This window comes from Mauremys mutica, chromosome 9 (assembly GCF_020497125.1).
Source record: "Mauremys mutica isolate MM-2020 ecotype Southern chromosome 9, ASM2049712v1, whole genome shotgun sequence".
Classification (NCBI taxonomy): domain Eukaryota; kingdom Metazoa; phylum Chordata; order Testudines; family Geoemydidae; genus Mauremys; species Mauremys mutica.
The window spans coordinates 73,293,350-73,317,237 of NC_059080.1; the positions used below are offsets into that span (position 1 = coordinate 73,293,350).

At 45.9% G+C, this 23,888-nt stretch overlaps 1 protein-coding gene across 3 annotated transcripts in view; it reads right to left on the reverse strand.

The window, feature by feature from the left end:
- The window catches only part of XRN1 (5'-3' exoribonuclease 1), a 92,655-nt gene that overhangs the window by 28,791 nt on the left and 39,976 nt on the right, over positions 1 to 23,888 (reverse strand). For all 3 annotated transcript variants that reach the window (XM_045029388.1, XM_045029387.1, XM_045029386.1), the window contains exons 16-25: positions 19,490 to 19,659; positions 16,238 to 16,358; positions 16,039 to 16,137; positions 14,818 to 14,921; positions 13,947 to 14,078; positions 5,682 to 5,844; positions 4,678 to 4,791; positions 3,865 to 3,963; positions 2,639 to 2,754; positions 400 to 546 (exon numbers count right to left, since the gene is read on the reverse strand). In XM_045029388.1, coding sequence (XP_044885323.1) covers positions 400 to 546; positions 2,639 to 2,754; positions 3,865 to 3,963; positions 4,678 to 4,791; positions 5,682 to 5,844; positions 13,947 to 14,078; positions 14,818 to 14,921; positions 16,039 to 16,137; positions 16,238 to 16,358; positions 19,490 to 19,659 — 1,265 coding nt within the window. The remainder of the gene's footprint in view (positions 1 to 399; positions 547 to 2,638; positions 2,755 to 3,864; positions 3,964 to 4,677; positions 4,792 to 5,681; positions 5,845 to 13,946; positions 14,079 to 14,817; positions 14,922 to 16,038; positions 16,138 to 16,237; positions 16,359 to 19,489; positions 19,660 to 23,888) is intronic.

Here is a 23,888-nt window from a genome sequence, read left to right on the forward strand (position 1 = left end):
CAGTTGTCACCATCTGATTTTGAAACTAATGTGTGTCTACACAGCAAAGAAAAAGCTATGACTGGGTACAGATTGTACATTGAAGATATGAGGAAAATATCATTTTTTTCCAATTTTTTTAATCTTAGCTTTAAGAATCTTCCATGACATTCTTAATAATGTTGCTGACTTTGTTCCTTTGCTATTTCATGTTAAATTATAGTTCATTTTAAGTCTAAAAGTCAGAAACACCTCAAAATACTTCATTTGATGCACTTATTTCCCATTAAACCAGGATTTGGGTTACCCTACTCACCAGTCCCAGAGTCATCAATAATAAACTTTTGCACAGTGAATAAAACCCATTTACAATTTCAGTACAATGATTTCATAAATATGAAGTGATTATTCAACTCTTACCTTTCTAAATACTCAGCAAGAAGTTGCTCTACTGCAGAAGAATACATCCATTCATTTCTAACCTTCTTAGTGTAGCCAGGAACCTCTTCATTCTTCTTATTAAACTTCAGATTCAAGCCCACATTTGCCTTGTGGTCTCCATGTGGACTGCAAAACAAAAAAATAAGTTTTGTAAAGGAAAAACTACTGACATCTGACTTGAGCCTCAGAAAAGTTGTTTCTGATAACATCTTTATCTGCTAATGAAACTGACCTACTTTGTAAAGCACTTTGAGAATTACTGGTGAAAAGTGCTGTATAAAAGTTGGCTATAATCACTCTGTGGAATGTAACAGGAAAGAGGTGTTTTGAGTTTTAGAAAAGCATATCATGTGACTTTTGGATTACTATCTTTTTCACAAGTTGTATACAATTGCATATTTTTAACTGTTATTCAATAAATACACAAATTACAAACAAACAAAGATTGTCATCTTTGTGGCGTAGAGTTAGTGCTCTGTACTACAAGAGGGGACTCCAATAGAGTCCTAGTTCCACCATGGTGTCCTCCTCAGCACTACCAAGGGCTGGACACACTTTAGAGGCATTTTGCCTGGCCTGAAGTAGCTCAAGTATCTTCGGTTGGTCAACAGTAATCTTTCTAGCCAATTAAGAACTGTTAACAGGCTTTGAATATAGTCTTTTCGGGGTCTCCTTGCTTTGGAAGGTTGGTTGCAAGGGTGAAATATATTTACAGATGAGGGATTTAAGGAAAAATTCTCACCCAAAACTCACTTGACGGAAAAGTCTTTTATACTAATGTCCCAGTTGAGGGTTTGTTTTTTTTTTAAATTGATTTTTCGTAAAATTTTAATAATGCAATTTTAAATGTACCAGTCCCAGACTAGGCCTCATTTTCTGATTGAGGCAGGAAGGGCATCATGACAGCATTGGGTGGCATAAACTCAGAAGAACTTCCCCTAGAATTACAGAGTCTCAACCTACTAGCCTCCTAGGTGCTGTTGCAGATTTAACATACTGAAGGTGTCTCCAAGAGAAGAATCCAAAAAAATTTATGAAGTACAGGAGTACGTATGATTCAGCTGGGATTTCTAATTTAATTTTTCAATTTTAATCTGATGCAATATTCTACTAATGCTCAATTAGAATATCACTGCAACTAAACAATTCTTTGGCACTTAATAAATCTAAGCAATTCTTAGTTTTAAAAAAACAAAACAAAAAAAAACAATTAAACAACCAGAACAAAGCTCCGATTCAGAAAATTAACAAACTAAGCTTCTGTTAACTGAAGAGTGCATCTTTCTGAAAACACTGCTTATATTAAATACACTATCAATACAATTTTACATCACAGATCCCATTAGAATTTATTAATACTGAGATGTCAAACAGGATGAAAACATAAGAAAAATCAATATAGTAAATTCTGTTTACAGTAGCTTCCACTTATTAGTAATCCCTTGGTTGCTAGCCAAAAGTTGCTATTATCCAGAAGTTGCTAATAAGTGGAAGGCTTAGCATGCTCCAGCACTCCCTTCCCTGTGTGCAGTCTCCTGGCAGGGCACAGCCTGGAGAGTGCAGGGAGAGATATCATGCAGTTCCAACACCCAGGATGCAGCCCTCCTCCCCGCTATTGCCTATGGCCTCCCCTCCCAGCCTGCAGCCACTTATCTCCTTGTGTGATCCCGTGTGCAGTAAGGTTTGCTGGGCTGCAACTCCTCTCCCCCCTACTACCCAGCCCACAGCCTCCCAGCCCAGCCCACAGCCTCTTACCTCCTATACAGTCCCATGTGCAGACAGGTTTGCTGGCTGCAGCCCCAGAAGGAAGCGCTGGGACACGATGAGCACTGGCCACAGGTAGGTTTGCGGTGCTGCAGTGAGGAAGGCATGCCCCAGCCCTTCCATTCCTGGATGCAGCCTCATAAACCTATCTGCAGGGGGTGCTCAGCACATCTCAATACTTATTTCCCTGCCTATAGACTCACAAACCTGCCTGCAGGTGGGGCCTTTCTTTAAAAAAAGGTGCTATAAGCAGCATGCCGGTGCCAATATCCTAATCCTATCAACACTGATGTTAATGGGATGGGATTGGTTCCCGGGAAAATGTTCCCATTAACTGGAAGTTGCTAATATCAGGATTGCTATTAGGCGGAATCTACCATAGTATATAATCTACAATTTTACATGCATAATTGAGAGTTTTGATTACAAAGAAATTTATTACAGTCAAACATACTTTCTCCTGGATCCTCTTCCAATAAATATGCTTCCTGTAAACCTGGAGACAAGATATCCACTCACTCCAAGACGACTGGCTAAAACATATCCAGGATTGTACTTCACAGAATATTTCTTTAAAAATAAAAATATATTACTATACACTAGGACAGGATAGAGACAATAAAGTACTATAATTATTTTTAAAAACCCAATTATTTCCTTTTAAAAATTACCTTCCAACCCTACATATTTCTCTGCTATTCCTGCACTAAGGGTTGGGAGGAGAGGAAAGGAAACCAGCTCCCAGAACTCTGCAGGAGACCCTTCCATTGGTCTGAGGATCCAAGGAGGAGAAGATAAGTGATGAACATTTCCCCTTTCCCCATGCCAGGGCCAGAGGAATTTACAAAGTTGTTTGGGGCAGGGACTGTGTTGCTAGAGTGTCTAGCTGCAGAACAAGGCAGTAATCTATATTGGGAGCTTGGGGAGCTATTATAAATATTGAGTAATAAAATACAATAGAATCCCTGAGCTCACTGTGTTTGAAAAACACTGAACTAAACCAAGCAAGAACATCTCTTATCTTGCTCTGAAACTTGTCAGCTTAAGCTCTTACAGATCACTAATGGGAACTAGTTCCCAAGGAAAGGACCATCAACTGAAAAAACCCCACTGTCTTGTCATGAACTACTTAAATTCAGGGACTAACTGCCAGAGTTGCCCAGCTGACCTTAACTGTCATGGTGACTAGATCTCCTGAACAGTTGATTTCCAGACCAATGTTTTAAATATTGCAGTTTAAGGTGTTAATGGCAACCAGAAATGAAAGTGAAGCCAATGCAATCATCTGAGTAAAAAAGTTAAAAGCACATGGTGATTCCCGTTCCTCACTGCCCGGAAATATTGTTTCTGGTCATCAGCTGCTGGTATGCATAAAGGAGCAGCACAACTGGCAGCCAGATTCTAGTAGAACTAGACCATCCCACAGAGGATGCAAACCACGGGACATGGGTATGGAACTGCACGGTAAGAGTGCCGTTCAATGCTCTGAACAGACCTTGTATTCAGCCTTACATTACAATATATTAGTCTCCCTAAATAAGTGTGTTTTAGTACTTCAGTCTTTTACAGAAGGATATGGATTGCAGCACAAAAGACAATTGGGATCTGTGAAGGAAATTTGCCACTGACAAAAATATCTGACAATATTTAAGTATTTACTGGATTTACAAAAATACTTACATGCTGGTTCTGTATTAAGGAATCAAGCTGGGGTTCACACGGGATATTGAAAACTACACGAATTCTACCTTCTGTGATAACATCACATGAATCCTGCACCTGATAGAAAACAAAGTAAGTTAATAAAATTCATTCACTTCTCTGCTGGAATAATTGAGGTAAAAACTCTAGACCTATACTTTCTGTGAGAAGCCTAAGCTACATGTGCAAATTCACTGCATAGATTTTTATTATATATGTGTTTGTCTGCCATATATACATATACATACATATATACATATACATATATATGAGAGAGATGGCAGACAAACACTACCTCCCTCATTTAGAAAGAGGTAATTTAAAAACAGACTTGGCACCAGACTTTGGGGTCTATACTCTGTATAGATAAACTGGGCAGTTTATCTGTATAGACTATAGGTCAAGTGTAGGGATGGGCAAAAACACCTTAAAGCTCAACTTTGCCCTCCTCAGATCTTGGTGCAACTTCTTTACAGGGCCAGTCCTATTGCACTTAGTTAGAACAGCTATCAGGCTGACTACAAAGAGCCCCAAAGGAACAAAACCATAGCTGATGCTCATGTTGTTGATGGGACATTCTGGTTATGCTCTCTTTTCCCTGTTACCTTAGCAACATGGTAGGGGAGAGGCAGGAGCTCACACATGTCAACTAAGCCACCAAAGTAATCCAACCTGGGTTGGTTACACTGACTCCACAGCTAGATTCTGTCACGCAGCACCAGAGAATCTGGCCCTTTATATTTATAGGCTCATAAGAAAAGAAATCTTGCAAGAATAAATGTTTGGACTAACTTCTCCTGTGCAGCCATAGTAAGGAGTCCCCAGCATAAAGACTGTACTTCCAGGAGGAAACAGATCATCCAAGGTTTTGATGTTGGAGAAACGAGAGTCAAAAGCACTGATATCCTACATGAAATAAGAAGATAAAATCTATGGTGTTAAAATATCTGTCAATCCCAATACGTTCTTTAAACAGGTCTGCTAAATAGATATTTATTACCAAATATCGAACAACCACTATAAAGTAAACTACAAACTATTTCCTTCATGCTAACCTCACTACCTAAAATATATATCAAGTCAGTATTTGAAAGTAATACTGCCAGTGAAATTATATAAAGCTACTGGGCTACATCTGGTCCAAGATGACTACTGTATCTTATTCAAAATGTCCTCACAAAAGTTCGTGGCAATCAAAATAAAATATGCAGTAGGGTCACAACTTTTGTGACAAGAGCCTTCGGTGTAGCTCCCAACACTTTTTGAAATGGGAGTTTAAATGAAAAAATATATACAATTTAATGTCGCTTTTGACAAAGTATATATTTTTGGACTAGAAAGGATGCACTATTACCATAAAATTAAGATGCTGATTAATTCTTTTATTTGTCTGTTTTAAAGTATGCATTCTAATCCAGGGGTTCTCAAACTTCATTGCACCTCAACCCCCTTCTGACAACAAAAATTGCTAAATGACTCCAGGAGGCGGGGACTGAAGCCTGAGCTCCACCACTCTTGGTGGGTGGGGGGTTGGGGGGAGGAGGGGAGAGACCAAAGTCAAATCCCAAGGGCTTCAGCCCCAGGCAGGGGGGGGGCATGTTACCTGAGGTGCCCCCTACACACACATTCAAGGCTAAAACCTTTGGTCTTTGGCCCCGGGGCTCAGGCTTCAGTCCTGGGCCCCAGCAAGGGGAATGCCAGCCCTTGGCCACTTTGGGGTCCCGACCCACAGCTCCAATCCTTTCCTAATGGAAAGGAAAATTTTATAGAAGATTAGGAGTATTTGGAATATTTACCTTGACAATAGTTTGGTAAACAAAAGGAAGAACTTGTTTTGACCACTGCTTCTCCAAATAAACTTCACCATTTGGATTTAGCTGATATCTACGACCAGTGAGTAACTGGGCATATACAACTACTGAGGTTTCATTTATAATTATTCCTTTTCTCCTCTGGTAGCTGAAGAAAAAAAAAAAGGAAAACATTTATTTTGATTTAAATACATGGAACTTCCTAACACAAAAAGGAAATTACTTTTATGGTGGCCTTAACCAATGTATTTAAATCCAAAAAGAAATTATTCTTAAAATTATGAATATTTAAATAATTGGTTCCTGTTTTATAAGTAAGAACTATATACAGGTTTAACAACTCCGAGGCTAAAATGTTATTCTAGATCCTATGTGAGTCATTCACTGTACTATCTGAACACCTAGAATTATTAGCCCAAAATATGGGGCTAAAATCAGAAAATTTCTTACCAACAATTTCCTTTCTGCTAGCAGCATCCCCCCCCAATTCTTGAAATTTGGGCTACTCTCCTCTCTTTGCAGCTCAGGGAGGTGAATCAGAGTTTTGAAGCCACATGGTCTTGCCACACACCCTCATCTCCTGCTTGCTTCCAGATGAGTTATTCACAAATTGCAAAACTTGCTAGCATCATTAACAAATATTCCAAAGATGACAAAAATAACTACATACATTAGGCCAGGGGTTCTCAAAAACTTCATTGCACAGTGACCCCCTCTGACAACAAAAATTACTACACGACCCCACGAGAGGGAACCGAAGCCCAGCAGTGCAAGTAGGCCAGTACACTCCAGTATGCCGTACCAGCAAGCTATTTATAGCTGGTACAGCATACCGGAAAGACACAGCAGCAGCCCTGCTGGAGGAGAGGGCTGGGGGTTCTGCTCCTTTCCCCGCTGGGAGGGACAGCAGCGCGGAAAGGAGCAGAACGCTGGCAGCTCCTTCGGCGGCTGTACCGCCTCCCCGCCCAAACCCTGTCCCCCGTGCAGCCGGAGGAGGACGGAGCCCAACCCCCACACGCCCCAGGTAACATGAGATGGATGTGAGGAGGGGACGGAGAGAGCGTGGGGGATCTGGGGCTTGGGAGTCACATGGAAGGTCACGTATGCCCTTTAGCTGGTGCCCCCCGCGTACCGGTAAGACATGGATTTTACTTGCACCACTGCCGAAGTCTGGTGGGAGGTGAAAGCCAAAGCCCGAGCCCCACACCCTAGGCGACGAGGCCAAAGCCCAGGGGCTTCAAACCCAGACAGAGGGCCTGTAATCTGAGCAGTGGGGCTCGGGCTTCAGCTCTGGCCCCGGGCCCCAGCAAGTCTAAGCCAGCCCTGGTGACCCTATTAAAATGGGGTTGCGACCCACTTTGGGGTCCCAATTCACAATTTGAGAACCACTGCATTAGACCAAAAGAACCAGGAGTACTTGTGGCACCTTAGAGACTAACAAATTTATTTGAGCATAAGCTTTCATGGACACAAAAACTTATGCTCAAATAAATTTGTTAGTCTCTAAGGTGCCACAAGTACTCCTGTTCTTTTTGCAGATACAGACTAACACGGCTGCTACTCTGAAACTTTCATTAGACCAACGAAGACTATCATATGGTAATGATTCCACTTAATAACTGACTATTGACTGATGAGCCATCCAGGAGGGGTAGAGAGGGAGACACTGCTAGTGGGAAGGAAATTATTGGTAAGAAATTTTCTGTTTTGCAGCCCAGCATTTTCCACAATTCTTGACGTCTGAGAAGCAGCAAGCAAATATACGGAGGCGATAGAAAAGGTCAGAAAAAGGAAAAAACAACATCTCTCTTCCCATCTATAATAGTTACTCAAAGGGCAAAATCATTTCCAGGCCACTGCCTACAGCACCTTCCTGCCAAAGGACACCGCTGCAGAAGACAGGAAGTCCCCCTTCTAGTGCTTGATAAAAGAGGCAGCATTTGACCAGGTGGCTGCCTTACAAATTTCTGCTGTGGATGCATTAGCTTTCTGCTCACAAGGTTGCCAGGGATTGCATAGAGTGTGCCCTGACCCCTTCTGGAAGTAGAATCTTTGATGCCTAGTATGCTTCCATAATGCATAATCTAATCCACCTAGCAACAGAATACATGGCACCTCTGAGACCTTGGTGTTTCGGATAGAAGGATACAAACAGGGCCCCTGATCTCCTTGTGGACTCTGAACATTTGAGGTAAATTTTCAGAGCCCTTCTGACATATAAGGTGTGCCACCCTCTCCTTGGTCGGATGTTGTGGCCTTGGAAAGAACGAAGGGAGAACCACTCTTGAGAAGCATGGAAAGAAGAGTTCACTTTTGGGAGAAATGATTCCAGAGTTCTGAGCACCATCTTGTATTCAAGAAACATGGAGTAAAGTTCCTGCATAGAGAGCGCCAACAGCTCCAACGTTCATTTGGTGGACATGATGGTAACAGAAAGCAAGTTCTAATGGATAAAGAAAATGCTGACACTGATGTCAGTGGTTCAAAGGGATGGTTTGTCAGGGCTCTCAACGTAAGTGGCCCACTTAGGAAAATGAGGTCTAATAGCCAGCTTGGCTAACTGGACTGCCCTAAGGAATCTGGCTACTTAGAGGTTCTCTGCCAGAGAACCTACAGATTCTGCAAACATCATGCTTCTAAGAGCAGACACCTGATGCACAATGGTGCTGGACTGAAGACCTTTGTCAAAGCCTTCTTGGAGAAAATCCAAGATAGCCAGAATTCGTGGATTTCTTAGATTTTCTTTGTGTTCCTGGCATCAGCTGCAAAACTTGGTCCAGATAAAGGAGTATACTTTCAATACTCTTCTAGAAGTAAGAAGTGTTCTGATAACGTTGGAGAACAGCCCAGTGAGACCAGCGCTTCCCGTTCAATAGCCAGACTGTTAAATGCAGCCAGTTCAGGTCGAAATAAAATACAGGACCTTGTGAGGAAGTGCTCCATCTCTTCAGAACCTGTATTGGTGAGCCCAATTTCAGCTTTATCAGGTTCAAAAATCTGAGACTCCTCGGCCAATGTGGAGTTACAAATATTACTGTTGCCTGTTCCTGATTTATTTTCTGGACTGCCTTCCCTAGTAGCGGGAAGGGTGGAAATGCATAAAGGAGGCCTTGTGACCGTCTGCATGATAAGGCATCTGTCCCCATGGATCTAGTGTCCACTTTCCTGGTGAGGTACTTTGGTCTCTTTGTTTGTATGTGATTTGCAAATGTCAGTTGAGGACAGGCCAAATTATTTGATGATTAACTCTAAGACCCCACATTGGCGAGGAGACCCAGTTTTTTGAACTGATAAAGCTGAAATTGGGCTCACCATGACAGGTTCCGAAGAGATAGGACCTCTCCTCACAAGGTCCTGTGCTTCATCCGGACCTGAACTGGTTTCATCTAACAGCCTGGCTATTGAAAGGGAAGCACTGGTATCACTGGGTCTGTTCTGCAAAGTTATCAGAACGCTTCTTACTTCTAAAAGAGTATTGAAAGTAAACGCCTCTATCTGGAACAAGTTTTGCAGCTGGTGCCAGAAACACAAAGCAAATCCAAGAAATGCAGGAATTCTGGCCATGTTGGATTTAGGCACCACTCAAGAGTTGTTCACTTTGTGCCTGCTAAGCAAGTCCATTGTTTGGTTCAGGTCCCCCTGTATGTGAACTGCCCTGAGGGAGAGGAGAGACTGCCCTGCCCACTGCATGATTTGCATTGCTTCAGCATGTAGTGCTGGGCTTCTTATTCTCCCTTGGTTGTTCACATACGCAACCATGTTTGTGTTATCTGACTGAATCAGAATGTGGTTCCCCTTTAGGCCAGACTGGAAGCTTCATAGCACCAGCTTGACTGCTCTTAGTTAGGAAGTTTATGATGTGGGTTCTTTCTTCAGGTTCCAGACACCCTCAGCTATTTGGGATCTCAAGCATGCCCCCCAGCCAGTCCTCCACCAGGCTAACATTGGTTGTGAGGATCAAGGGATCAGGAAGGCAGACGGGCATGTCCTTGCAGACATTGCCCTGGGCAGACCACTATTTTAAAGAGTTGATTACCAGCACTGGAAATATCACTTATTCTTGCATGCATTCTGGGAAGTAGTCCCATACTTTTAGGATGCAGCCTTAAAGGTGCCTGATGTGTGACTGTGCCCATGGAATGATCCCTATGCAAAATACTAGGAAGCTTACCATTGAAGGCTCATGTGCAGTTCCAAAAGATCTTGAATCTAATGGAACCTCTAGAGATGGACATATTCTTGCTAACAGGTTGTCTATGTCCACTCCAAAGTGAGTGATTTGGGTGGATGGAATCAAGGAGCTTTTCTCAATGCTGTTAAAGCCATGTGCTTGCAAGAGATTCAAGGTCAAGGACGTAGATCTGTGTGCTGTTGCTTAAGGTGGAGCTCTGATGAAGATGTCATGCAGGAAGGGGTACGGTGGATCCCCTGTGAAGTCAGAAAATCCCCATGGGACAGAGATAACCCCGTAGAGATTAGGATTTCCATCCAGAACGTCATTCTCTTCATCCTCTTGTTGAGCCTTTTGAGATGTAGAATGGCTCGGATTCCCCTTGTATGCTTCTGAACAATAAAGAAGTTGGAGTAGAACATTGAGAATCTTTCTTCTGAGGGAACACTCTCTATTACTCCCACATCCGGGAGGTGAAATATCTCATTCTAGATTAGACCATGCTTTTCGAGATGGCGGACTGGATGAAAAATAGATGGGATAGACCCCATAACTTGAGAGAGTATCCCTGACTCTCAGTCTCTCTGACCCACTGGTCCCATGGTTGAAGAAAATGAGAAATCCTGCTCCCTAGTTTTAGCTCTGGGCAGAGACCTATGCGGTCTTTTTCATAAAGAGGCTTTGGGAGTGGCAAGGCTCAGGACTTTTCTCCCAAGCCATAGTTCCTCTGGAGAACCTGCTCTCCCACCACTGATATTTCTGCCAGGATGAAGGCTGAAACAAATGCCTTTGTCAGAAGGCCAGTCTAGAGTCTCTCAAAGGCATCGTGTGGCCTCAGAAGAGACTGTTTAGATTTTGAGGCACTGTCCACCACCACCTTATCTAGCTTCTCTCCAAAAAGCAGGCAGCCCATGAATTCAGCAGAGCATAGCATCTGCTTCAACTAGCTATCCACCTTCCAGGGACAAAGCCATAGATGGTGCTTGGTCACAGGGCTGGAGGCCATGGCTTTGGCTGAGAATCCCATCATGTCCTTTGAGGCATCAGCAATGAATGCTGTTGCCAGGGAAACTTTCTTTAAAATAGAACTGAAGTCAAGGTCATCTATTCTTGAGGGCTCTGAGATCTTCTAGCCAGGAGGGAGATGCTTTGCAACACAAGTAGTTGCTAGGGACACCTTAAGAGAGGCTGAGGAGGCCTCAGTCTGTATTTGAGAGGGGCCTCCATTTTTCTATCTGTGCGGTCCTTAGAATAGAACTCCTCTTCTGAAGGGATAACCATATTGTTAGCCAGGGATGCTCCAGCACTGTTAACCTTTGGTATCTTAGTAACTGAGAATTCTGATTCCTGGATCCAATAGAACCAAAGATAATTTCTGTTAATGTGCTTGCCTGTGTCTGGATTATCCCATTCATCCTTGATTACTTCCTTGAAGGAGGAGTGTAGGGGAACCATGGCATCAGGTGAGGATTTCAAGGGGAAAATTTCCTTAGAGGCTTACTTTTGGTATTTTGTTCAGGTTGAATCTGAATAGTGGATACAACAACCATGTTGCACAGGGTCTCAAATTTCTCAGAGGGGAAAAATCCTCTGCTGAGTCTTTCCCTGGTCCTGACTGGAATCAGAACCAATTTATCGTCCTCTGTGGAGGAGGGGAAGGAGGAAGTGTAATCAGAGGACTCATAACTCCAAGATCCTTTAAGCTTTTTCTTCATCCTTTTCACTTTCTTTGCGCCCCCACCTCCTTTTAAAGTGTTTTTAGCTTACTTAGAGAGCATACGAGCTCCATCGCAGGTTTGATAAGGCCTTTTGCAGCTAGATTGCTGAGGGCCTGAAGTCCTCTTGTGACATTTCTTTTTGAGTCCTCCTGGATCCCATCCCCTCCCGGAAGGGAGAGGGGAAATGCTTCCAGGGCCCTCCTTGTGGGAAAACTGGGAAGGGGGGGTACTTATAAACCCTGCTTCTTTTCCAAAATGCTCAGGACCCACTTTGGGACTTGGGGTGAGGATCTATGAACCCACAAGTCTGCCTCCTCTGGTCTTCAAGGGCTCCTTGGAACTTAACTCTTGAGTAATCTGACTTGGATCCTCCTCATCCTTGAACACTCTCCCAACTCTTCCCATAGACTCCAGGTCCGTTTTTCCCACTGTGACAAAGCTCCAAGCCTGTATTGGTGGGTCCCTCACTTCCAGGTCCCTCACTTGCTAAGGCCCTCAATGTGACTTCTCTTTCTCAGTATAGTGGCAAAGATCACAGCTTATTGAGCTACTTTCATCACAGTCTCTGTTGCTCCTTAGAGCTCAGTAGGTGCAGTTCAGCCTCCTGCCTGGACCAAAGTCCGCTTCCCCTCTCAAGGGGATCTCTGTAGAGCAGGGGAGGAAGGGGGGAACCCAAGCCCACCCTCTACTCCAGGTTCCGGCCCAGGGACCCTAATGGTAGCAGCTGTTGACGGCTTTCCCTTCACCACTGACACCTCTTTGATTCCCTGGGCCACTTCCCCATGGTCCCCTTTTCCCCAGCTTCACCCTTACCTCAGGATTCAGCAATGCTGCTTCTCCTCCAGCTCTTTTCACCTGAGCTCGCTTGAGAGAACTGGAAAGGAGAGCTTTTAAGCAGTATGAGTGGGAACTTAATTGGTTCCAGCTGTCTCCATTAGCCTAACAGCCTTAACTGGTTAATTGGTGTCAGGTGTCTTGATTGGCCTGGAGTAGCCTTTGTTTGTCTATCCAGGGAACAAGGACCTGCTCATTCTGAGGCTGATATACCTGCCTTCCACTACTCTCTTATATCCTTCTGGTCTGAGTCTGTCACACCATATTAGAGTCTCATCTGTTCTGGTGGGCAGGGGATCCTACATGACTGTCCCACTCAGAGCTCTGGAACCTAACAGAAGACTGGGGGCAGACTAGGCACAACACAGTATTTGCCAAGCCTGGGAGGGAAGTCTCACACATGGAGCACTGTTTGGATCTCATTCAGTGCTTTTTTAGGCTGCTCTTCCATACCTGAATGTGCACATCAGCCAGCAGTGGGGCATTGCAGCTGAGTCTCTGGGGGATTCCAACATCCATCTAAAAAACTGGCCCAGAGCAAAGGAGCGGGTGGAAGAGCTGCTCACTACTATACCAAATTTTGACCAGAAACCCCTGGAGCAGATGTAAAGGTTGAAAAAACTGCCATCCACACAGAGGCAAAGAAACTGGAAGCAAGCAGGAATTGAAGGGGTGTGGCCAGATCATTCGGTTCCAAAATTCTGCTCCACCTCCATGAACTTCAAAGAGAGTAGAGCAGTCCAGACATCAAGAACTGTAGGAGACACTGGGCTCCAGAAAAAAAGGAAAATTTTAAGTTACGATACCAAAGATGTCAATGTTATTGATCCACCCTGCATGTGAGTATACAGTGAATCATCTTGCTGCTGCATGGGCACATGAATCCCATACAGTCGAAAGACCTGTCCAACAGTCCTCTTAGGGACACCTACTTTGCTCCAAAGATCTTCAGAGTGGGATGGGGATCATGAACCCACTTCCCTCTCCACTGTTTCCAGCAAATATGCAGTAGGATTCAGTAACTTCTACAGGGGGTTCTGCTGCTGTGGATCCATTCAAATTGCACCGCATGCCAGATTCCCTCATATGCAGAGAATGCATGCATTTCTGAAAAGCTTGGGAAGCCCCAGAGTGCAATGAAGATGGAATGAAGCCAGAGTGGTGGAACCTCTTGAAGGATCACTGAATGTTGCTGCAACTACAGGACGAGAAGTGGGTGTTTCAACTCTTCCTTCAAACAAATAATGGAGGGGACTGGTCAGGAGAATTATTAGTCAACAATGCTAATAAAAAACAGTTCCGTTTACCAAGTTAGATGCCATTTATGGGAGAAGTAATTATTAAGTGACTGTGTTAAATGTTTCACTCCAAATTCTTATCTTTCAACACTCTCATTCACTAGCTTGCCATCTTTTATTATCATGTATGGAACAGCCCTAGTCTTCTAACTAAATCCATAATGAAGCAACAAAAAGTAGCTGAGCTTTAAAAAGTAAAATTACAAAATTTAATTTTCTAACTACTTACTGTTCTGAAATCCCCTGAACGTCTTTCAACCAGATGTTCTGTTCTTTCTCTCCAACATATGCCACTTTAGTTGGTGGCACAGTTTTTCCCAGGTAAAGCTTCTGTGTTCCATGTGGCTCTTCCAAATAAAACCTTGAAGATATTATAAGTGTATAATTAACTTCAACAGATAGGTCTGCACTTCACTAATTATTAATGAACTTATTTTAGTTAGAAAATATATTTGCTCTTTTTCAAGTATTGGAAGACTTATAGGATGGTTTCCATTCCACATCAAGTATCAGAGGGGTAGCCATGTTAGTCTGGATCTGTAAAAGCAGCAAAAGAGTCCTGTGGCACCTTATAGACTAACAGACATATTGGAGCATGAGCTTTCGTGGGTGAATACATCAGTCATGCATCCGACGAAGTCGGTATTCACCCACGAAAGCTCATGCTCCAATATGTCTGTTAGTCTATAAGGTGCCACAGGACTCTTTGCTGATTCCACATCAAGAGGCCAGATTCCCCCACACTTGTGAAAAACCTGCATGAGATTCCCCTGGCAGTTTCCCTCAAATTATTCTGTCCAGGTTTGTGTGTGAGAGAGCCTCTTCCATTAGAATAAGCATGGAGTTTGTCCCACAGATCTTGACGGAAACAATGGAGATCTGTGCCTCCATATCCAAGCCCCAAGAACCATGTTAAACAGAGCTTCCTCGTCTAGCTGCTGCCCTGAGATGCTCTGTCCCCTTTTAAATAAGTAATTTAATCTAAGTGCGCTCTGAATCACTGCTTTTAAAAAATAGTTTGACTACTGTGTAGCCTTTGGAACATTTGGGAAAGTAAATGAGTAACACAGGCAGACAACTTTCCATGCAATTGTTCTTACTTAGTTTCTCCATCTGACACAGAAATAACTCTGGCTTCTTCAAGGTGTGGCCAGTTAACAAAAACAGACTTTCCAAGCACCAAACTGGCTACATTTTCTACAGACTGAAAAACAAAAGTTACTCTATTTCAGTTATTCTATCAAACAAATAAAATTACTGCAATAAAACATGAAATTAACATGAAAGCATTATTGACTATAATAAAAAAATCTAATTTGAAAGTGGTAGCAGTTTATCTTGTGATACACAATGAAAAGCCTTAAGAGCTTTTAACACATTCACTTTGGATTGTGATACTTATTGTATACTTACAGAAGCCCACCATCCTCCCCAAGCTTCAAAGCCTGAGCCACTACATCTACACAGCTATTTTTAGTGCAGCAGTGTGAGCCCCACAAGTCCAAGTCTGTGACCCAGGCTAGGAGGTTCACTTTCATGAGCTGTGTAGATACCCTTCCAGTTAGCATTGGAGAGAGTAACTTCCAATATTTTAAAATTGGGACAAAATCCAAATCCTCCAACAGATTCCCACTACCCAAGGACATTTAATCACCCTAATTTCTCCTCCCCCACCCCACCCTTTATTATTTAATCTCTTTTACTATTGACTAAATAGTAAACATGACTTTTATTAAAGTTTTTTTCTTTGAGATTATATAGGTAACCATCTCCAAATGTACAGTGAAACCTCTCATGAGACTACTTGAAGAACTAGTAGAAATGAGAAGGCAATATGACCTAAAGCTCTGAGCCTGGGACTGAGACACAAGAACCCCAGGAGTTGTAATTCCAGCTTCTCTAGTGATTTGTTCTCTGGCCTTGGGCATGTAAGAGCCTCTGTGTGCCTCACAGTTTCTCCCTCTGTACAAATGCAAGGGAAACTTAGTTACCTCATAGGTTGTTTTGCAAAAAGTAGAGTGTAACACATTTATGCAAAGCTCCATGTGTAAGCCAAGCATTACTGCTTGCCTAACAAGGACTGAACAAAATTATACCAAATATCTTGGTAACAATTTAAATTGGTTACTTAACACACGGGGTTGCCTATGAGAGGTGGTCCCTAGGGCAGGTTTCACTGTATGTATTTTTCTCCTTTGATTTTCTCCTATGATAACACAACACAGAAGGTGATTAAAAAACCCTAACCTTAACTTCTCATTAGGCATATGTAACTAATATAGTGCATAATTAAGACTGTCATTAGAAAGAGAGACAGTTACCTGCTCTTTTGAATCCTGGTCACATATGATTTCTAACAGCATATTCTCACCATGGCTGCTCTGCTGGAATACTTGTACCCCACTTTTTTTAAGACAGAACTAGATGAGAGAAAGACAGCACACAAAACCTATGTCAAATCTTTCCCTAATAATTTGTGAAATAGTTGGGGTGAAATGCCAAAGTATAGTAATCATTTACCTTATGTGCAATGTGTTTTAGAGTGGGAAACCCACAAAAATACAATGCGCTCTTGTTAACTTTAGTTATCTTATTGTGGGTTATTTCTACATGCCAGGCATCCAAAGATATTGTTTTATACCTAGAAAATAAAAATATTAACAAAAACAATGTATTTACTAAAACAGCTTCAACAAAGAATATCATGATATCAAGGATAAGTCAGTTCTCAACATGTATACTGGAGAAAACTGCTTTCAAACTCTTCCTAAAAAACTCTCTCTTTAAACATGATCTCATGTCCTTCATGGATAATTAAAGCCAGTAAAGAGATGTTAATAATCTTAATAAAAAATTAGCTTCTTTGTTGAGCCATTTGCCAGCCATGCTTAAACAAGCAGTGGTTAGGCCCATGTTCAAGAAACCATTTTTGGAAATTTATAACCTCAGTAATTGCCATCATCTCTGACTTTTCTAAAAGGTTACCAAGAAGTGATGATGAGTTAATTCGAGCAATTTCTCTGAATCTTATCAAGTTGGGATTGTATTTGACTATGACTGGAACAAAGACGGTTATCCATGGATTATCTACTTCTAACAATAGACAAGGGTATGGAATTCATGCTGATTTTATTAGATCTATTAATAGCTTTTAATTTAATTAACCATGATGCATGGACAACAAGCCTGCAGGATCTTGTACTAGTCCTTCAATGGGTGTGTGTACACAATGAGGTCCCATAAAGTATTGTTGGGCAACTAAAAGCCTCCCAATAGGCCCTCACTTGTGGAGTCCAATCTTGTTATCCCACCTTTTCAATGAAAGGTGCTAGGAGAGTGAGACCGAGTTCTGTGTCATTGATATACTCAGCTGTGTTGACTGCTCATCAACCAGAGAGGTTACTGGCTCATTTCTTTCTTTGTGCATGACCAAAATAGAGATACGGATGAAAGGCAGCTTGCCATGACTCAGTTCAGATAAAACCAAAGTAGTGTTTGCTGGCCAGAGGAAGAAATAGGAGCAATAGGTGTAAACAGTATATACATACTTTACAGAGAGTGTAATACTTGCTTTTTAACCAAATATTTTACAGACTCAAAGTCTTATTAGAGTCATAGTTACTGCAAAATTCTAAGATAGTAAAGGTGGCACACGGTACCTTTCATCATCTAAGGATCTTCATTCTTCTCTAATTGGAACCTTACAATAATACTGCCTTGCCTTCACTACCTCCAAGCTAGACTATTGCAAAATATTTTTCTTAGGGCTATTCTTGAAGATCACCTAGAATAGGGGTCAGCAACCGACGGCACGCGAGCCGATTTTTAATGGTACGCTGCTACCTGCTGCCTGCCAGAGTCCCAGCCCCACTCAGCCCCTCTGCCCATCGCTCTCTCCTGCGAGGGCATGAGGCAGAAGCTTGGTCCTGCCAGCAGCCAAGTTCCCCCCTCCCTGCTTCTTCCCCCAGCGTGCCGTTTTCCTCCCCCATCTCCTCTCCTTCCCTGCGCTGATCAGCTGATCGCCCTTGCGATGGGGAGGGTGAGGGGGAGCAGAGCTGCAGTGTGCTCGCTGCTCCGGGGAGGAGACAGAGAAGAGGTGGGGACAGACGGAGCCCTGGGGAAAGAGGTGGAATTGGGCATATTCCATCCAGCCCCCTGCTGTGAGCGGCTCGGGTAGGGTGCTGGGAGCACCCCCACGAGCCGAGCACCTCAGCCCTCTGCCCTGACCCTCCACGCACACTCAGCCTTCTGCCCTGCACCCCCACACACCCAGCCCTCTGCCCTGACCCTTGAACCCCCCATACACCCAGCCTTCTGCCCTGCACCCCCCAAACCCCCAGCCCGCTGCCCTGACCCTTGAACCCCCCCCACACCCAGCCTTCTACCCTGCACCCCCCCATCCCTCTACTCTGACCCCCCCCACCCCAACACACACCAAGCCTTCTGCCTTGCACCCCCCCACCCCAACACACACCCAGCCTTCTGCCCTGCACCCCACACACCTCCAGCCCTCTGCCCTGACCCTTGAACCCCTCCCACACCCAGCCTTCTGCCCTACACCCCCCCACATCCCAGCCCTCTGCCCTGACCCTTGAACCCCCCCATACACCCAGCCTTCTGCCCTGCAGCCCCCAAGCCCCCAGCCTGCTGCCCTGACCCTTGAACCCCCCCTACCCTGCACCCCTCTACTCTGACCCCCCCCACCCCAACACACACCAACCCAACTGCCTTGCACCCCCCCACCCCCACACACACCCAGCCTTCTGCCCTGCACCCCACACACCTCCAGCCCTCTGCCCTGACCCTTGAACCCCCCACACACCCCAGCCCTCTGCCCTGACCCTTGAACCCCTCCCACACCCAGCCTTCTGCCCTACACCCCCCCACACCCCAGCCCTCTGCCCTGATCCCTGAAACCCCACCCCAGCCTTCTGCCTTGAACCCCCTCCCTCAGCCCTCTGCCCTGACCCCTAAAACACACACCCCAACCAGGTCTGGGGTCCCGGCCACAGGCCCTGCTTAGCCCACTGCCAGCCTAGGTGAACAGAACCCCAGGCTGGCAGCAAGCTGAGCAGGCTGGTGGCGTAAGATCAGCATTTTAATTTAATTTTAAATGACGCTTCTTAAACATTTTGAAAACCTTTTTTACTTTACATACAATAGTTTAGTTATATAATATAAACTTATAGAAAAAGACCTTCTAAAAGGTTAAAATGTATTACCGGCATGCAAAACCTTAAATTAGAGTGAATAAATGAAGACTCGGCACACCACTTCTGAAAGGTTGCCGACCCCTGCTCTAGTGCTTTAGAACTGGTCTGCTGAGGAACTGCCTCTACCCAGGTATTTACATCATTCTCCTCACAGGCCTCACCATATACTTCACTGTCACAGTTGAGATTCTCTGGGATGCTCTTGAGGTCATATCCTGGGTCTGACCTTCATAAGACTGGTAGCAAGGCTCTTGGAGCATCTCACCTTGGGAATCTGCTTCCCTTAGTGCATTGAGAGTCACCAAACCTGCAGACCATTGTGTAAGGCATGTGGTTTAGTGTCTGGTTAATTTGTTTAGCAAAATGTGGCTGCTCTGGCTTTTAGCAACTATGACTATTATCATTCATCGTGGGCAGCACAATTAATTGTCTGTTTTTACTGTTTCTGTATCGTTTGATGCTGTGACTAAAATGCTAGGAAAAAATATCAAAATTCTAAAAACAGGTTATCCAAATATTTTTTGGTTGATCCACTATAGAATAATTACTACAGAATTACCTGGTGTGGCATCTTTGTATGGCAGGGAACTTCTCTGGCCACGGTGACAGGTATTTGAACTCTGTGTCTTTGTCATACCAGTACATTAGGCACTCACTGTGAGTATTTCTTCGCTTCTCATCTTCCAATAGGCACTTGTTGCAAGATTCCATTGCTTGCAGCAATCGTTTCTAAATTAAAAATTCTACTGGTAGTTAATTTTTTTATTAAATTAAGTATTTTAAAACTCATGGTCAAAGTGAGATGAGCAATCAAAAATATTTCAAAGGAAAAAAAGTATAATCTTCCTGACTCAAGCTTCCCACTCTACTTAAAAACTGCGTCTGCTATTCAAGTCAATCATCCCAGCCTTCTCACTTCAAGAATTTATCTCCAAGGCAGGTGGATATCTGCACTTTGCTGGCCAACATAACTAGTGGATAAGTGCTTCCTGCTTTTTATCCTGCTCCCATCTAGGACAAAATAAAATGATTAACTTGTAATCTGTCTGGGGCATGAAAACTGGACACAAATTTGCCATAATGTAAAATTCACTTCATCCTCTTCCAGTTTAAATTTAACATACATAACAAAACCCTAACAGACTCTGCTGGATAATGCCAGGTAACAGGCTGTGGACCTCACAGAAATCGTGTAATGACTACTATAGATGCAGATACTCATATGTATAATCATTATATTCCCCTAGGTCTTCCATGTAATAGTCCCCATGTGAACAGTCACTTGCTCCCCATATCTCAGAAACTCATCAAGGCCCCTAATCGTGCTCTGAGAACCATGCAAAGCCCCCAGTTCTCAGTGCAGGACCTGAGCCTTCATGACTCTACTCTGCTTCTTTCTCTACTTACTATTTTCCTTTTGGGTATTCCTGTTATTATAAAAGACGGTTACTCACCATTGTAACTGTTGTTCTTCGAGATGTGTTGCTCCTATCCATTCCAGACAGGTGTGCGCGCCGCGCGTGCACGGCATCTCGGAACTTTTTTACCCTAGCAACTCCGGGGGGCCGGCTGGCGCCCCCTGGAGTGGCGCTGCTATGGCGCCTGTTATATACCCCAGCCGGCCCGTCCGCTCCTCAGTTCCTTCTTGCCGGCTACTCCGACAGTGGGGAAGGAGGGCAGGTCTGGAATGGATAGGAGCAACACATCTCGAAGAACAACAGTTACAATGGTGAGTAACCGTCTTTTCTTCTTCGAGTGATTGCTCCTATGCATTCCAGTCAGGTGATTCCCAAGCCTTACCTAGGCGGTGGGGTCGGAGTGAGACGTGGCGGAGTGTAATACCGCTGAGCCGAAGGCTGCGTCGTCTCGAGACTGCTGCACCAACGCGTAATGGGAGGCGAAGGTGTGGACCGAAGACCAGGTGGCCGCTCGACAGATGTCCTGGATGGGGACATGGGCCAGGAAGGCGGCCGACGAGGCGTGCGCTCTTGTGGAGTGAGCGGTGAGGCGGCATGGTGGCACGCGAGCAAGCTCGTAGTAGGTCCGGATGCACGCTGTGACCCAGGAGGAAATCCGTTGGGAGGATATCGGCTCGCCTTTCATGCGGTCAGCAACCGCTACGAACAGCTGAGGCGAACGCCGGAAGGGCTTCGTCCGCTCAATGTAGAAAGCGAGCGCCCTGCGGACATCGAGGGTATGTAGCTGTTGTTCCCGAGGCGAGGCATGCGGCTTTGGAAAGAAAACCGGGAGGAAGATCTCCTGGTTCAGGTGGAAGGGCGAGACCACCTTTGGGAGGAAGGCCGGGTGAGGTCGAAGCTGCACCTTGTCCGCGTGGAAGATGGTGTATGGAGGACTAACAGTTAGAGCGCGTAGCTCCAAGACTCGCCTCGCTGATGTAATGGCTACGAGGAAGGCCGTCTTCCAGGAGAGGTAGAGCAGGGAACACATGGCCAAGGGCTCGAAGGGGGGACCCATCAGCTTGGCCAGCACGAGGTTCAAATCCCAGGTCGGGGCAGGACGCCGCACCGGCGGGTACAAGCGGTCCAGGCCTTTAAGGAAGCAGGAAACCATCTGGTTGGAGAAGATGGACCGACCTTCCACGGATGGACGAAAGGCGGACACTGCTGCCAGGTGAACCCTCAAGGAGGAGACCACAAGACCTTGCTCCTTAAGGTACCAGAGGTAGTCCAGGATGGTAGGGACAGGGACTACGAAGGGATTGAGGCCTTGTTGGTCACACCAGAGCGCGAACCGCTTCCACTTCGCCAGATAGGTGGAGCGAGTGGAAGGCTTTCTGCTCTCTAGCAGGACTTGCTGCACTGCCGCCGAACAGTCCCTCTCTGCGTGGGTCAACCACTCAGGTACCAAGCTGTAAGATGGAGGGACTGCAGGCTCGGATGGCGGAGCCTGCCGAAGTCCTGGGTGATGAGGTCCGGCCACAACGGGAGGGGGATGGGATCCAGAACGGAGAGCTCGAGCAGCAGGGAGTACCAATGCTGCCTCGGCCAGGCCGGAGCTACGAGAATGACGGTGGCCCTGTCCCTCCGAAGCTTCTGTAGCACCCGGTGTATGAGCGGGAATGGAGGGAAGGCGTAGAGGAGGCGATCCTTCCAGGAATACAGGAAGGCGTCCGACAGGGAGCCCGGCGAGTGACCCCGGAACAAGCAAAACAGGTGGCACTTCCTGTTCTCCTTGGACGCAAATAGGTCTACTTGGGGAAACCCCCACCTCTGGAAGATCATGTGTACTACGTCTGGTCGGAGGGACCACTCGTGGGAGAGGAACGACCTGCTGAGATGGTCGGCCAGCGTGTTCTGCACACCCGGAAGAAAGGACGCTTCCAGGTGAATGGAGTGGGTCACGCAGAAGTCCCACAGGAGCATCGCTTCCTTGCAGAGGAGGGAGGAGCGGGCTCCGCCCTGCTTGTTCACGTAGAACATTGCTGTTGTATTGTCCGTGAACACTGTCACACAGCGGCCTTGCAGGTGGGTGCAGAAGGTGCGACAGGCCAGACGGATGGCTCGCAGCTCGCGTACATTGATGTGGAGAGCGAGCTCCTGGGGCGACCACCGACCCTGGGTGTGAAGGTCGCCCAGGTGAGCTCCCCAACCGAGCGCTGAGGCATCCGTGGTCAGAGTGGCGGACGGGCGAGGCGGATGGAACGGGACTCCCGCACAGACGACCTGCGGGTCTAGCCACCAGTTGAGGGAGTCGAGGGTCGGCCTGGAGACTGTGACCACCATATCGATGGGATCTCGATGCGGTCGGTACACCGACGCGAGCCAAGACTGGAACGGGCGGAGGTGGAGCCGCGCGTACGCGGTGACATACGTGCATGATGCCATGTGGCCTAGGAGACGGAGGCAGGAGCACACCGTCGTGGTCGGGAAGGAGACGAGGTCCCGGATGATGGAGACCATCGTCTGATGTCGAGATTGCGGTAGGCAGGCTCGGGCTAACAAGGAGTCGAGGACCGCTCCAATGAACTCCACCCGCTGTGACGGAATCAAAGTGGACTTCTCGGCGTTGATGAGAAGACCGAGTCGCTGAAAGAGGGACAGGATTTGTGTCATCTGGTCCATTACCAGCTGTCGAGACTGTCCGCGAATCAACCAGTCGTCGAGATACGAGTAGACGTGTATCTGACGACGGCGGAGGGCTGCGGCAACCACTGCCATGCATTTGGTAAACACCCTCGGTGCAGTAGCGAGCCCGAATGGTAACACGGCGAAATGGTAGTGGGCATTGTTGACCACAAAACGGAGGTAACGTCGATGAGGAGGATAGATCGCGACATGGAAGTAGGCGTCTTTCATGTCGAGGGCGGCAAACCAGTCTCCCGGATCCAGAGAGGGAATGATGGTCCCCAAGGTGACCATGCGAAACTTGGGCTTGAGCAGGTATTTGTTCAGCTCGCGAAGGTCCAGGATAGGACGTAGCCCTCCTTTCGCCTTGGGGATGAGAAAATAACGGGAATAGAATCCCCTGCCCCGCCTGTCTTGAGGCACTGCCTCTATGGCACCCACGCTCAACAGAGTCTGGACCTCCTGTAAGAGGAGTTGCTTGTGAGAGGGATCCCTGAAGAGGGACAGGGAGGGTGGGTGGGAAGAGGGGGGCGAAACAAACTGAAGGCGGTATCCCGACTGGACTGTTTGAAGCACCCAGTCGTCCGTTGTTAATTGGGACCACGCCGAAAAGAAATGAGACAGGCGGTTGTAAAATAAAGGGGTAGGATCCGGTAGGGAGAGTGATGGGCCGTCCTCGGGCGTCCCATCAAAAGGCCGGCTTGGAGCCTTGCGGGGCCTTGGAAGGGGCCTGGCCCTGGCTACGCCTGTTGCCGGATTGACGACGGCGATTTTGCCCCGGCCGCCTGCTGTTGTATGGGCGGTACCGCTGTTGAGGGAAAGACCGGGAGGGTTGTTTGCCGGAAGGACCTGCGCTGTGGAGCTGGGGTGTGC